A 16,560-nucleotide genomic window follows, 5' to 3' on the forward strand; every position below is an offset into this window, starting at 1 on the left:
TGGAAAAATATAAATTACAATAACAGTCCCGTGAAAATCTCCCTTTGAAAAGTTAATATTCTATTAAAGGTCCAATGCAGCTGTTTTTATCTCAATATCATAATTTCTGGGTAACAATTAAGTACCTTAAAAGTATTGCTTTTAATTAAAATGCTCAAAAAGAAACTTGTCAAAGAGTGATTTCTCAAGCAAGAATGTTGCTAGGGCTGTCTGGGAGTGGGGAGAGGAAAACTGAAAACTAGCTGTTATTGGCAGAGAGGTTTGGAACTCTGTTTCTTATTGTTCTATGAACTAATTTCCCGCCTGGTCATGTCACCGGCGAGGCCAAAACTCCATCCAACCAAAACAGGCTGGAATTTCAAGTGGTCTTGTCAAACAGCTCTTACACTAAAAGGCCACTAACATTTTCACAATTTCGCAGCATTATTCCAACCTCATGGTGTGGAAATATACAGGCGGCCCATCATTACGCACACCTGTCACCATCGTTACGCGCATCAACGCTTCATGGGACTCACCTGGACTCTATTACTTTATTGCCTCCCCTATATCTGTCACTTCCTCTGTCATTAATGTTGTTTTGTTTCCCCTGTCCAGATGAGGTCCGTGGTTTGTTTCATGTCCGTTATTTATTAAACGTTCACTCCCAGTACTTGCTTCTCGTCTCCCAGCGTCTGTCCTTACAGAATGCAGACATCAAAATTGGAAGCATCAGGGAGTTTTTTTGTTGGGGTTGGTGACGTTGGGTCCCAGTGCCGCTGTCGAAGGAACCGGGGATGCCTCAGCTGGCTCGTCGGGCTTCCATGCCTTAGCCGGCTCGAGAGGTTTTCTTGCCTCGGTTGGCTCGGCAGGCTCCCATCCCACGTCATGCCTCAGCCTAGATCAAACTAAATATAATCACGTCACCAAATAATTGATTAAAACACACTATTTTGCAAAGAAGGTATACAGAAGCCTCACCAGCACTCTGTAGGGTAGCACCATGGTGAAGCCAGAGGAAAGTTAACTTCCGTCCTCCTCTGGGTACATTGACTTCAATACAAAACCTAGGAGGATCATGGTTCTCACCCCCTTCCATAGACTTACACAGTAATTATGACAACTTCCGGAGGACGTCCTCCAGCCTGTCAGAGCTTTTGCAGCATGAACTGACATGTTGTCCACCCAATCAAAGGATCAGAGAATGAATCTATTACAGAAAGAATAAACTACAGCTTGCTAGCATTGCCGTGTATAAAATATGGTGAGTAGTTTTGAACAAATTAATTTATTCCAAAACGAAGGAGAAGCAAGAGAGAAAGAGAGAGTCAGTTTTTTTCAGTTTCACTTACTTAAGGAAACAAATGCAGCTACTATATCTAGTTTAGCCTACTGAAACACTCTGCTCAAACAGATGGATGCTATGTTAGCTAGCTGGCTATGACTTTCCAACACAACACTGGATCTCTTTCAAGTCTAGGTAAGCTTTTGTTAATACTAATTTATTGCCACCGGGGGCCGCAGGTGTAACTGCTTACTGACTGTACACTAACGTTATGGCATGATTGCAGCGGGTTTACTAACGCGTTAGTTCTATTAGCTATGCTGACTATGACATTACTTTAGCTAATATGGTGACAACGATGTAGGCTGTGTGTAGCGGTTTGGCCTGGATTCTTTTTTCTTCGCCTGGCCACATACAGCTGATGTGTTGTGCATTGAAGTCTACAAGCAAACGGAAGAGAAGGAACACAACATGGCTGTTATGAGAGTGAACTCTGTTTACAAGTGATCAGGGGTGTATTCATTCCGCCGATTCTGTTGAATCTTTTTTAATCTTTCTAATCGAATAGTATCCACAGATTGCGAGTTGAAGATAAATACTTTTACTAAGAGTATTAGTATATTGGTAATTGACTGACCAGGTCTCTCCAGATCTCCTCACAATGCTATTTCTATGGTGAATTTCAGATTAATGTTATGCTTTTTCAGCCATTCCTGAACCAGAGACCAGAAACAGACTACCTGAGGGCAATACCAAAACAAGTGGTCTATTGATTCTGTATCCTCACAACAAAATCTTCAGAGCTGCGGTGATTGTATGCCCCAAATATTCAACATTTTGTTGGTGGCAAGAATTCTGTACAATAATTTTAGCTAAAAAGCACGAAGTCTTGAATCTTGCATCGTTTTATATATCAACCCATACACGCTGTACCATGGAATTGGTACACCAAAAAATCTCTTCCCAAATATTTTGCAATCTGTATGGCACAGCTGGCAACATCCTGGTCCTCAAATGAAACTGGTATACTTTCCTATTTATGCTATTTTTATTCCTCCGCCAGTTTTGACCCTTTATATTAGGCAAACAGACCAGTTCACTAGCGCCTCCCACTGCCAACTGCCTCTTCTATTTTTGGGGTAATGCTGTAATCAGTTGGTTGTAATCTTGGATTGGGCAGACCTTTCGATACAATTCTGATAAAATGAAATGAATGATGAAAGAAATAACTACCATTCCAATTTACAATGTCATATAAAACAAAATACCTTTTTCAAACATATTTTCCATAAATACAGGTCTTTTATCAAACAGCACATTTGAGTTCAACCATAATATTTGTGTTAATATTTGTTCTATCTTCTCAGGGGGAGGAGATTGAAATTGTAACCACCTCTGCAATGGTTGTTTGAAAAAGAGAGATACTTGAAAAAGGTTTCATTTTCAATTAACAAAAAATTAGACATGGAAATCTGCACAAAGAAAAAAGGCGATTTTTAAACAATGGATGGGCTTTTGTTAGTAATCTACTTGAGAACCATTTAAGGAACAAGTAAAACTTTTCTCTAAGTGAAGTTAATATTCAGATAGGCACGGTTTATCTTGTCTGGAAAAGCATCCCAGACAAAGGAAAATATTTTTTACTCATATGATTTGAAAAAATGAATCAGGAGTAGGCAGCTCCATAAGTAAAATGCCTTCAGAAAGTTTTCAGACCCTTTGACTTTTTCCACATTTTGTTAGGTTATAGCCTTATTCTAAAATTGATTAAATTGTTTTTTCCCTCATCAATCTAGACACAATACTCCATAATGACAAGGCAAAATTTGAAATATGACATTTACATAAGTATTTAGACCATTTACTTAGTACTTTGTTGAAGCACCTTTGGCAGCGATTACAGCCTTCTTACATTCTTCTTGCATATAACTCTACAAGCTTGGCACACCAGTATTTGGGGAGTTTCTCCCATTCTTCTCTGCAGATCCTCTCAAACTCTGTCAGGTTGGATGGGGAGCGTTGCTGCATGGCTATTTTCAGGTCTCTCCAGAGATGTTTGATCAGGTTTAAGTCCAGGCTCTGGCTGGGCCACTCAAGGACATTCAGAGACTTGTCCAGAAGCCACTCCTGCATTGTCATGGCTGTCTGCTTAGGGTCATTGTCCTGTTGTTAATATGGGGTATTGTGTGTAAATTGCTGAGAATTTGTATTTATTTAATTAATTTTAGAATAAGGCTTTAAGGTAACAAAATGTGGAAAAAGTGAAGGGGTCTGAATACTTTTGTTAGGATTTATGTTTATGCACTATAGCCTGCTACCATATTGTATGAAGATGAATATTGTTTTGTTACACATACACACAAACAATACAGATGTATGTGTGTAAAGACTGACCAACATTGAGTGAAAGGCCATAAAAGCTGTGGTCAATCTGGAGAGGGGAGGGGTGCATATCTCTACGCCAACCAGGAAGGTTAGGACACTGGACAATACCAAATAAGGGACTGTGTGTAGCATCGGGGGAGACACAAGACGGATCTAATCTACGCAACAACCAGATGCGGACATCTGAGAGAAGGGGACAGGTTGAGCAAAGTTTAAACCGCGCTCAGCCTCTACTGTGATAGGCCAACAGACGCGTTGGAACTACGTCATCACGGTATAAGAACAGCTGTTTACGTACTTCCTGCCAGTTCCCTGTTCTACCCTGCGCGGAGATACAGCGAACCCGCATATACGAAAATTGCATTTGCCATTTATTGTTTGCGTTAATTAAACATAATTAAAGAAAGTTAGCAGACCTTGCTTTTTATTTATCCTGATACCGGATTTGAATAACGCAGTGCTCACACTTTCCGAAGGCACTGTAAGTGAATAAACTGAGATATGACTAAGGAGTTAATCAGTGCAATTTTTACATACAGTTGAAGTCGGAAGTTTACATACACTTAGTCATTAAAACTCGTTTTTCAACCACTCCACAAATTTCTTGTTAACAAACTATAGTTTTGGCAAGTCGGTTAGGACATCTACTGTGTGCATGACACAAGTAATTTTTCCAACAATTGTTTACAGACAGATTATTTCACTTATGATTCACTGTATCACAATTCCAGTGGGTCAGAAGTTTACATACACTCAATTAGTATTTGGTAGCATTGCCTTTAAATTGTTTAACTTGGGTCAAACGTTGCGGGTAGCCTTCCACAAGCATCCCACACTAAGTTGGGTGAATTTTGGCCCATTCCTCCTGACAGAGCTGGTGTAACTGAGTCAAGTTGGTAGGCGTCCTTGCTCGCACACACTTTTTCAGTTCTGCCTGTTCCATAGGATTGAGGTCAGGGCTTTGTGATGGCCACTCCAATACCTTGACTTTGTTGTTCTTTAGCCATTTTGCCACAACTTTGGAAGAATGCTTGGGGTCATTGTCTATTTGGAAGACCCATTTGCGACCAAGCTTTAACTTCGTGACTGATATCTTGCTTCAATATATAAATCATTCTCTCTGCTTTTATTCTGATATTTCACATTCTTAAAATAAGTGGTGATCCTAACTGACCTAAGACAGGGACTTTTTTACTAGGATTACATGTCAGGAATTGTTTAAAACTGAGTTTAAATGTATTTGGCTGAGGTGTATGTAAACTTCCGACTTCAACTGTAAATTGACAGGTATTTACCTCTCCATGGTTGCAGGATATTGTCTATTTTTACTAGTTTTCTATTGAAATTCATTGTGGAGAGCTCATTTATATAATTTGTGATATGAATACTAAGTTTTCTACTTCAACGTCAGCCCATTTTATAGGTAAACTGCAGGTTAATGTAAAAGGTTTTAAATAGGTTTCATGAATAGGTTTTAATCCAGAGTGCAGAAAAGTTATCTAGGTCTTCAATGAGACATTGCAGGGATCTAGCTTGCAGACTTAATATAAAACTTGAGTCATCGGAATGCATGGACACCTTTGTTTTTAACGCCTTTCTAATGCTTTAATTTTTTATTTATTGTTATTTATTTCACCTTTATTTAACCAGGTAGATCAGTTGAGAACAAGTTCTCATTTACAACTGCGACCTGGCCAAGATAAAGCAAAGCAGTGCTACACATAAACAAACGTACAGTCAATAACACAATAGAAAAATCTATGTACAGTGTGTGCAAATGTAGAAGAGTAGGGAGGTAAGGCAATAAATAGGCCATAGAAGCAAAATAATTACAATTTAGCATTAACACTGGAGTGATAGATGTGCAGATGATGATGTGCAAGTAGAGATACTGGGGTGCAAAAGAGCAAGAAGATAAATAACAATATGGGGATGAGGTAGTTGGGTGTGCTATTTACAGATTGGCTGTGTACAGGTACAATGATTGGTAAACTGCTCTGACAGCTGATGCTTAAAGTTAGAGAGGGAGATATAAGACTCCAGCTTCAGTGATTTTTGCAATTCATTCCAGTCACTGGCAGCAGAGAACTGGAAGGAAAGGCAGCCAAAGGAAGTGTTGGTTTTGGGGATGACCAGTGAAATATACCTGCTGGAGCGCGTGCTACGGGTGGGTGTTGCTATGGTGACCAGTGAGCTGAGATAAGGCGGGCTGGGCTTTACCTAGCAAAGACTTATAGATGACCTGGAGCCAGTGGGTTTGGCGACGAATATGTAGCGAGGGCCAGCCAACGAGAGCATACAGGTCGCAGTGGTGGGTAGTATATGGGGCTTTGGTGACAAAATGGATGGCACTGTGATAGACTACATCCAGTTTGCTGAGTAGAATGTTGGATGCTATTTTGTAAATGACATCGCCGAAGTCAAGGATCGGCAGCATGGTCAGGTTTACGAGGGTATGTTTGGCAGCATGAGTGAAGGAGGCTTTGTTGTGAAATAGGAAGCCGATTCTAGATTTAGTTTTGGATTGGAGATGCATAATGTGAGTCTGGAAGGAGAGTTTACAGTCTAACCAGACACCTAGGTACTTGTAATTGTCCATATATTCTAAGTCAGACCAGTCCAAAGTAGTGATGCTAGTCGGGTGGGCGGGTGCGGGCAGCAATCGGTTGAAGAGCATGCATTTAGTTTTACTAGCATTTAAAAGCAGTTGGAGGCCACGGAAGGAGTATATATATGGCATTGAATGTATATACAGTATATATATATGGAATGTATATGGCATTGAAGCTTGTTTGGAGGTTTGTTAACACAGTGTCCAAAGAAGGGCCAGATGTATACAGAACCTTGTCGTCTGCGTAGAGGTGGATCAGAGAATCACCAGCAGCAAGAGCGACATCATTGAAATTTACAGAGAAAAGAAAATGTTCTGATGTTCTTACTTGATCTGATTTTAATAGCTAGCATTTCGATGACCATAACGAATAGATAAATATGGTGACAGCGGACACCCTTGTTTGACTGCTCATGTCATTTCAAATCTCTCTGAGAAGTAGCTGAGAGACCTTTACATGGCTATCAGAACGTCACACCAGGGTAAGCCTACACAATACACAGCCCTTATTTTAAGTGTTTCTAAAATCCCCTATGGGAAAAATTTATGGTATCATTACCCTGTTTGACCACTAGGTTTTATGGGTATTACGACACCACTGTGGGGCTCTATAGGCAAAATATGTGCATTGATTGAAACATAACACAGATAGGCCTATGCTATAGTTTAAGACCATCTGCTCTACAATTCGCTCACTGTACATAATTCGAAACAACACTGTAGGCTACTTTTAAACATCACTGTACATAACTCAAGAAGATCTAAATGCATATTCCCAGGGTCACAACTTTCACAACTTTTTTTCAGACACATTCTGAAAATGCACCCCCCAGTGTTATCATTGGAATGTCATACAAAACAGGGGGACTGTGTGCTTTAGGACCATGCGGACGCCTCCAAGCGTCGGGTTGGCTGTTTGGAGTGTTTTTTCGACAGGATTAAATAATAATAATGCCCCCCCACTTCAAAAACGAAAATTGCGTCCCTGCACATTCCCACATAGGAATGAAAACTGATATGAAACTGATTTTAGTTCAAATGTTTCACTGGTAAAACTTGAAGAATTTTTATTCACGATTGACAGTGAGAAATGTTTAGGTCTGGGGAAAGGTTTCCAGGGGAGCAGAACGGGCAGTTACCTTCGGAACCAAAGCCTCTGCCGTTATATAACATCTGAATTATCATCTGAGAGAGTTGAAACGACAACGGTACAGACATAGCTTTACGCGTTTTAGTGCCAATTGCACACTTATCATGAAGTAGTACCCATCTAGGTAGGCTACAACATTAAGTATAATGTAATGATTCAAGCCACAGGAGCGGGCACAGGTCAATGTCACCTCAGTTGTTGTTAGGAATTTACAACAAAAACTTGTGTCTGAATTTACACAGCCAAATTTTTTGGTAGAAAGGAATTTCCGACCATAATTGATGATGTTCTTGAACATGCAGTCTACTGTTACAACAGACGCGCGTGCCTGTATTTTCACCTCGAGATCGCGCATGAAGAGGGCGTAGTTAGAGGAGGTGTTGGGGGCAACATTTGTGCAAGACGGAGGGCAGGGAGAGGTTCTGCAAACGGAAGGGGATGAACAGGAAGAGCACGGGCCGTGCATACAGAGGGGGGGAAACTGCAGGCTGTGTGGATTTTTCTAAATGTATTTATGCACCTCGTCTCTCTTCCGCCTATGTTAATGATTTGTGTTAGCTATGTAAATGTCCCTTTAGTTTATTGGCGCCACCGTCAGCTCTCCCTTCTACCTCAACAGTAAGCTTATTATCAAGCTATCTTGACTGTATCCAGCCTGCCACTGAACTTCCCGTCACTGAGAAGAACGCAGACGGAAAGATCGAGCAGCTGAATAGGAAACATAGGGGTTGTCAATGAGAATACAGTTCAATCTACACGGAGACCAGACGGATAGACAAATCGATATAATTGTCTTTTAGTCGACTAGACGGGTCTGGACTGGCTTGCTTACCAACCTGCGTTGTATTCCTTGCTGAGCACCCAGCTGCAGTTTGCCCCACTGTCGTCTAGGCTCGAGACAACCACTGGTGGGGGGTTTAATGGGATCCTTGTTTCAATAGAACTCCCTTCTCCCACCCCCCGACGGACCTTCGCTCGAATCCGACTCGGGCGCCCACTTCCCCGGGGGGTGCCGGTTTTTGCTCAGTCTGACTGGGGAAGGAGGGCGGCCCCCCCCCCAGCATTGACTGTCGCTCTGGCCGACCCTAGTGGAGCCTAATATGGCAGGAAATCTGAAGAAAGGCGGAGGACTGATCGGGATGATGAAGGACGCGTTTCAGCCTCATCACCACCTCCATTCCCATCACCAACCTGGGGCCGTGGACAAAAAGACGGTGGAGAAATGCTGGAAACTAATGGACAAGGTGGGTGACTAGCAGTCGGAGAACTATCTATCTAGCTACAGGACCCAGCTGATGATCAGTGGCCCAGGAAGTTAGCTTAGCTAACTTTAGATAATTTGCTGGCTAGCTTCCTAGCTAACGAGACAGTTTCTAGCTAACTAGATAACATTAGTTAGCTAGGGGTACACTGACCAGCTAGGCTACACCGAATAGTAGAGAAGGTGGTAGCTAGCTAACGTTAATGATCTATAATATATTCTATTCATCTGCAGAATATGTAGCTAGGTGAAGTTAGCTAGAACTGGCTATATGGTTGTAACTAGTTAGCTTAATGCTGGTGTCTGGATTGCTAGCTACGTTAGCCAGCTACCTAGGCATCTAGCTAGCCAATTAACATTAGTTAGCAACATTGACCAATATAATCTCGTGTACATGGGGATGGTGACTCAATACTCATCCCAGATTAGGGTCACGAAAATAGTAGCTAGTTAGCTGAGCAAAATTAGGCTTGGGTTTTGATCATACCCACCGAGCTATATTTGACTGTTTAGAACAAGATCTTTCCCATTGACAAAGTTGTTCAATAAGGTTGTAAAATGTGAGATTTAGCTAGCTAAATGTGATTTTAATCTGTAATTTGTATGATCAGATATTAAACACAATCATTGTCTAAACAATGTGCCAACAATCTAACTGCTCGAGTCTAACACTTAGCCGTGGCATCTGAAATCCAGAGTAATGTGCAGCAATGAAATTAATACATGTGAGCATAATAAAGGATTAGCTACATTTACAGCATCACTTCTTGGTAAATGTAGCTGGCTGACCCCTAGTTTCCTGTGTGATTCACACTGAATTATCACAGTGATTCAGAGGACAAGACAGCCTTTTATGTTTGTTTCTCTAGGAGTAGTCTACACATGTTATTCTTTTCTCTTATCCGTAAGAACCCAAGCCCCTGAAGATTGTCATAATGGCACTTTTTTGGGGCCAATTTGCATTTCTTTCCACCAGACAAGCACATCTGCATTGACTCTTTATGAAGAAGAGTTCACTTCACACAAACAGAAAAACAGAAGTGACACTGCAATGTCAGTTCTCCTTTTCTGTTTCAGAAAGTAGCCTGGGCTTCCCAATCAGTAGCACAATGTCTAGTCTGTCTGAGGCAGAGTTGAGGAAGAGGTGTGTGTGTGTTTCTCGCAAGACCTTTGAAATAGAAGAGTTTGTCCACGATGGAGGTTTTGTTGAGAGGAAAACCACTGTGGAACCTGCGATATGTGTTCTTTTGCCTGCTGATTTTAGCAGACTGTTACCCTGTATCAACAGGTCTCTGTCAAGTAGTGTGAGTGCTTCAAGGCAGGATACAACTTTACAAATGACCCCTGTGGAGACTTTGTTTGTTACTGCGGAAACTGGTACCCTATCAAGTGTTCTTCATAGAATTTGTACAGTATGAATGTCCCTCCCCTCTTTCAAAACGGGTTAACAATCATTACACTGACCTTTTTGCATCAGGTTTAACCAATAATAAAAGCTTGTCTTCAGACGGTTATGCTCCATGCACAAGTTAGCCTATCTGCTCATTCAAATATCATGAGGACAACCCGAACAACAGTGCATGCTTTTCATAGATCGGCCTAAGAACATCAAAGTTCAGTAAAAGTGTTTGAATGGAATATAAGTGTCCTATGGGGTTATTATAGGCTTATTACTCTTCCCATGTTGATTGGGTGTCTCTCTCTCTCTCAATTAAATGTCAATTTAAGGGGCATTATTGGCATGGGAAACAGTCAATATTTTAGTGGTTTTATCATAGCAGAACCTGCAGTCATGGGTTACGTCCCAAATGGAATCCTATTCCGTATGTGGTGCTGATCAAAAGTAGTGGGCTATATAGAGAATAGGGTGCCATTTGGGATGTAACCCATTACTGCAGGTTTCTGCTATGATAAAACCACTAAAATATTGACTGTTTCCCATGTTTCCCACAGCTGAGAGGCAATCTTCTCTTTGTTTTTGGTTCGGTCCAGGCCACCACGACTGGATGTGTGTGCGTGTGTGCACGTTTAGCCAAGGGCTTATCTGCTCTCTGACAGGACTCATATTCTTGGGTTGGAAGCGCATTAGGGTTTACTGTGACCCCCTCTGTCTGACGTCAGCAGTGCTGCTGCTCAGCCAACCCCCCCACCCATTCTCAACTGGCTACACTCAACACATGGCATGCGTCTCTCTGTATCCATGCGTCTCTCTGTATGCAACCTTTTAAGCATTCTAGTACAGTTAAATAGTTAACACACACACATGGACGCAGCGGTCTAAGGCACTGCATCTCAGTGCAAGAGGCGTCACTACAGTCCCTGGTTCGAATCCAGGCCGTATCACATCCAGCCGTGATTGGGTGTCCCATAGGGCGTCGCACAATTGGCCCAGCGGCGTCCGGGGTAGGCCGTTAATGTAAATATGAATTTGTTCTTAACTGACTTGCCTAGTTAACTTCTCTAGGATAGGGGGCAGCATTTTCACGTTTGGATGAAAAGCGTGCCCAGAGTAAACTGCCTCCTAATCAGTCCCAGATGCTAATATATGCATATTTTTATTAGTATTGGATTGAAAACACTCTGAAATTTATAAAACTGTTTGAATCATGTCTGTGACTATAACAGAACTTATTTGGCAGGCAAAACCCCGAGGACAAACCATTCAGATTTTCTTTTTGAGGTCACTCTCTTTTCAATGTGCTTTCATTGGGAATTCAGTTTTCTAAGGGACCTTCTTGTAGTTCCTATCGCTTCCACTGGATGTCAACAGTCTTTAGAAATTGGTTGAGGTTTTTCCTTTGAGAAATGAAGAAATAGCCATGTTCAGAATGAGGCTCCAGTGAAGTGTACTGTTTGTCAGAGGCGCGTGACCAGAAAGCATGCTACACATTGTTTTCCTCCGGTATTGAACACAGATCATCCCGTCTTCAATTTTATCGATTATTTACGTAAAAAAATACCTAAAGTTGTATTACAAAAGTAGTTTGAAATGTTTGGACAAAGCTTACAGGTAACGTTTGAGATATTTTGTAGTCACGTTGTGCAAGTTGGAACCGGTGTTTTTCTGGATCAAACGCGCCAAATAAATGGATATTTTGGATATATATCGACAGAATTAATCGAACAAAAGGACCATTTGTGATATTTATGGGACATATTGGGGGTGCCAACAGAAGAAGCTCGTCAAAGGTAAGGCATGAATTATATCTTTATTTCTGCGTTTTGTGTTGCACCGGGAGGGTTGAAATATGATGGTCTGTGATTGTTAGCTGGGGTGCTATCCTCAGATAATAGCATTGTTTGCTTTCACCGTAAAGCATTTTTGAAATCTGACACGTTGGTTGGATTCACAACAAGTGTAGCTTTAATTTGGTATATTGAATGTGTGATTTCATGAAAGTTTAATTTTTATAGTAATTTATTTGAATTTGGCGCTCTGCATTTTCACTGGATGTTGGCCAGGTGTGACGCTACCGTCCCACATATCCCAGAGAGGTTAAATAAAGGTTACACACACACTGACCAAAAATACATTTTTTGAGCATTTTATGTATGTCCCCATTACCAGTAAAACAATCATATTCTTCCTTCACTTACTTGCTGTGCTGTTTCGTTGTTCATTTGTTCAGTCGTTTCATTCTCAACCAGGATTTCATCATACATGTCAAGCAGTGAAGTTTCAGCTCTCGGTCCGTGGCTTCTCTTCCTCGGTGTACACTGTCACTGTGTCCGTTTCCATCTTGAACAGCTGTGTATGTAACATTTCACACAAACCCTGTTTCTTGTCTGCCTCGAGGTAGCGGTCTTTGTACATAGCATCGAGCATGGTGGCGACACAGTAAAGAGAGAATGCCACCGAATCGCTTTGTTGAGCAGGCGTTTCAATGCCATGACCGAGGGTATCACGTCTGTTGCAGGCACAGTTGATACGCTTATTTCTCGAGTCAGTTGTTCGAATGGAGCTAGCTAGTGTGTTCATGTTTCAAACATGTTCTCAAATGCCATTGATATGCCAGTAGCGGTATGACATCTGGTCATACATTTGGCAGGAGATTAGCAAGTGCAGCTCAGTTTCCACCTCATTTTGTGGGCTGTGTGCACATAGCCTGTCTTCTCTTGAGAGCCAGGTCTGCTTATTGCGGCCTTTCTCAATAGCAAGGCTATGCTCACTCAGTCTGTACATAGTCAAAGCTTTCCTTAAGTTTGGGTCAGTCACAGTGGTCAGGTATTCTGCCACTGTGTACTCTCTGTTTAGGGCCAAATAGCATTCTAGTTCGCTCTGTTTTTTGTTAGTTGACACATTGGAAAGAATTATCTTTTTGTTTTCTCATGATTTGGTTGGGTCTAACTGTGTTGCTGTCTTGGGGCTCTGTGGGGTCTGATTTGTGTTTGTGAAGAGAGGAATAGCTTGCTTAGGGGACTCTTCTCCAGGTTCATCTGTCTGTAGGTGATGGCTTTGTTATGGAAGGTTTGGGAATTGCTTCCTTTTAGGTGGTTGAAGAATTTAACTGCTCTTTTCTAGATTCTGGTAACTGTCGTGTATCAGCCTAATTTTACTTTGCATGCATTATTTGGTGTTTTACGTTGTACACTGAGGATATTTTTGCAAAATTCTGCATGCAGTCTCAATTTGGTGTTTGTCCCATTTTGTGAATTCTTGGTTGGTGAGCAGACACCAGACCTCACAACCATAAACGGCAATGGGTTCTATAACTGATTCAAGTATTTTTTTTTAGACAGATCCTAATTGGTATGTCAAATGTTATGTTCCTTTTGACGGCATAGAATGCCCTTCTTGCCTTGTATCCCAGCTCATTCACAGCTTTGTGGACGTTACCTCTGGCGCTGATGTTTAGGACAAGCTATGTATAGTTTTTTGTGTGCTCTAGGGCAATGGTGTCTAGATGGAATTTGTATTTGTGGTCCTGGCGACTGGATCTTTTTTAGAACACCATTATTTTTGTCTTACTGAGATTAACTGTCAGGGCCCAGGTCTGGCAGAATCTGTGCAGAAGATCTAGGTGCTTCTGTAGGCCCTCCGTGGTTGGTGACAGAAGCGCCAGATCATCAGCAAACAGTAGACATTTGACTTCAGATTCTAGTAGGGTGAGGCTGGGTGCTGCAGACTGTTCTAGTGCCCTCGCCAATTCCTTGATATATATATATATATATATATATGTTGAAGAGGGTGGGGCTTAAGGTGCATCCCTGTCTCACCCCATGGCCCTGTGGAAAGGAATGTGTTTTTGCTAATTTTAACCTCACACTTGTTTGTGTACATGGATTTCATAACGTATGTTTTTCCCCCAACACCCCTTTCCATCAATTTGTATAGCAGACCCTCATGCCAAATTGAGTGTCAGGCTTTTTTGAAATCAACAAAGCATGAGAAGACTTTGCCTTTGTTTTGGTTTGTTTGTTTGTCAATTAGGGTGTGCAGGGTGAAATTCATGGTCTGTCGTACGGTAATTTGGTAAAAAGCCAATTTGAATTGTACCTGCAAACACCAGTCTCAACGTTAACAGTGAAGAGGCGACTCCGGGATGCTGGCCTTCTAGGCAGAGTTGCAAAGAAAAGCCATATCTCAGACTGGCCAATAAAAAGAGAAGATTAAGATGGGCAAAAGAACACCGACACTGGACAGAGGAACTCCCACTCCTTTTTCTATTCTGGTTAGAGCCAGTTTACGCTGTTCTGTGAAGGGAGTAGTACACAGCGTTGTACGAGATCTTCAGTTTCATGGCAATTTCTTGCATGGAATAGCCTTCATTTCTCAGAACAAGAATAGACTGAGTTTCAGAAGAAAGTTCTTTGTTTCTGGCCATTTTGAGCCTGTAATCGAACCCACAAATGCGGATGCTCCAGATACTCAACTAGTCTAAAGAAGGGCAGTTTTATTGCTTCTTTAATCAGGACAACAGTTTTCAGCTGTGCTAACATAATTGCAAAAGGGTTTTCTCATGATCAATTAGCATTTTAAAAATGATGAACTTCGATTAACTAACACAACGTGCCACTGGAACACAGAAGTGATGGTTGCTGATAATGGGCCTCTGTACACCTATGGAGATATTCCACTAAACATTTGCCATTTCCAGCTACAATAGTCATTTACAAGATTAATGATTTCTACAGTGTTTCTGATCAATTTGATGTTATTTTAATGGACCAAAAATGTGCTTTTCTTTCAAGAACAAGGACATTTCTAAGTGACCCCAAACTTTTGAACTATATGTGTGTGTGTGAATTAAAGGGGGTTTCCAGCCAAGTAGTCTGCATATTAGATGCAGTAGTTGGTGCACCTCTCCAATCTCTGATAGTTTTAGGTGTCTTTTGCCAGAGGTTACCTCAGCATATGTAGGCTGATGAGCTGAATGATACATGGTGTGGACTGCATCATGTGGTGTACTTCTCTGAAGGACTGTGTTCTGCCTGACCCTAGAGTAGTGGTCAGAGCTGTGTTGTGATGGGCCGGGTCTAGTAGAGCTGTGTTGTGATGGGTCTAGTCTGGTAAATCTGTGCTGTGTTGGGCCATGTCTGGCTCTTCTCTCCTAGGGACGGTGGGGGTACTGTTGTTTCAGAAAGTGGATCCGGGGGGGGGGGGGGGGACTGCTGCTGTGGTGAAGGGTGTGGGTCCCTGCCAAGTGTTGCATCCTTTAGGTCCTTAGCAAAGGTTCTGACACTGTCCTGATCAAGATGTACATTATCGTGTAAGTGTTCAGATGTCAGAGTGGGATGGTGAGCCATTCTGACATTGAGCAGTAAGGCACAGTCCACGGTGATCTATTGATTTATTTTGTTGATCAACTTTCCTGGGACGTCTTTTCTTGGTAAGACCCAACTATATTGTTTTTTGTGAACATAGCCTGTTCTGCCACTCTTCTCACTGCCCCAGATACTTTTTCACCTTTGCCAGTGTGGAGGATGATGTTGTCAGGGGTGTCAATCCTGGTCTGACTGAGTAGCTGCATTGCGCTCTCTCAGTTGTAGGACACCAAAACGTATACTTCTGGTGTCTAGGGAATACTCTTTCCTGGACTAAGAACTTCCCATTTGAATCGATAAGGATTGCAGTTGTGGGTGATTGTCTGGGTGGAGGCTGGTATTCTGACCTGAGCTATGAGCAGACTGGGAGGCTGGTATTCTGACCTGAGCTGGAGCAGACTGGGAGGTTGGTTGGCTGACCTGGGCTGGAGCAGACTGGGAAGCTGGTTGGCTGACCTGGGCTGGAGCAGACTGGGAAGCTGACCTGGGCTGGAGCAGACTGGGAAGCTGGTTGGCTGACCTGGGCTGGAGCAGACTGGGAAGCTGGTGCAGTGTCATCAGGCTATTTGGTGGAGCCCATGCTGCTTGTGCTGGTCTCAGGTTCTGCCTGTTTTGTACCAAGCTGGTGGACAAGTTTCTGAGATGAGTTCCGCTTCTACTTTTAGGGTAGCAAACACATTCTCAAAAGCCTGGAGACTTGAATCATTGCCTTGTATCAATATAGTTCCATTATTGTATAAGTTGACTGTTTGATATGTGTTGCTCTGGTCAGCTTACAAAAAGCTGATCTGGGGCCTCCTGAGGGGCGCGGTGGTCTAGGGCACTGAATCACAGTGCAACCTGTGCCACTAGAGATCCTGGTTCGAGTACAGGCTCTGTCGCAGCCGGCCGCGACCGGGAGACCCATGGGGCGGCGCACAATTGGCCCAGCGTCGCCCAGGTTAGAGGAGGGTTTGGCCAGCAGGGATGTCTTTGTCCCATTGCACTCCAGCAAATCCTGTGGTGGGCCGGGCGCGTCCACGCTGCCACGGTAGCTAGGTGTATGGTGTTTCTTCCGACACATTGGTGTAGCTGGCTTCCAGGTTAAGAGGGCATTGTGTCAAGAAGCAGTGCTGCTTGGTTGG

The 16,560-nt window shown here is 42.4% G+C and overlaps 1 protein-coding gene across 2 annotated transcripts in view; it reads left to right on the forward strand.

Annotated features, from left to right (window-relative positions):
* Window positions 1–7,800: 7,800 nt before the first annotated feature.
* cbl (Cbl proto-oncogene, E3 ubiquitin protein ligase) overlaps window positions 7,801–16,560 on the forward strand; it is a 56,921-nt gene continuing 48,161 nt past the window's right edge. Inside the window, exon 1 of one of the 2 annotated variants that reach the window (XM_071356616.1) lies at window positions 7,801–8,654. In XM_071356616.1, coding sequence (XP_071212717.1) covers window positions 8,511–8,654 — 144 coding nt within the window. In that variant the 5' untranslated portion in view covers window positions 7,801–8,510. The remainder of the gene's footprint in view (window positions 8,655–16,560) is intronic. The other variant, XM_071356618.1, reaches the window with a different exon arrangement.

The sequence above is a fragment of the Salvelinus alpinus genome, chromosome 21, assembly GCF_045679555.1.
Source record: "Salvelinus alpinus chromosome 21, SLU_Salpinus.1, whole genome shotgun sequence".
NCBI classification, from domain to species: domain Eukaryota; kingdom Metazoa; phylum Chordata; class Actinopteri; order Salmoniformes; family Salmonidae; genus Salvelinus; species Salvelinus alpinus.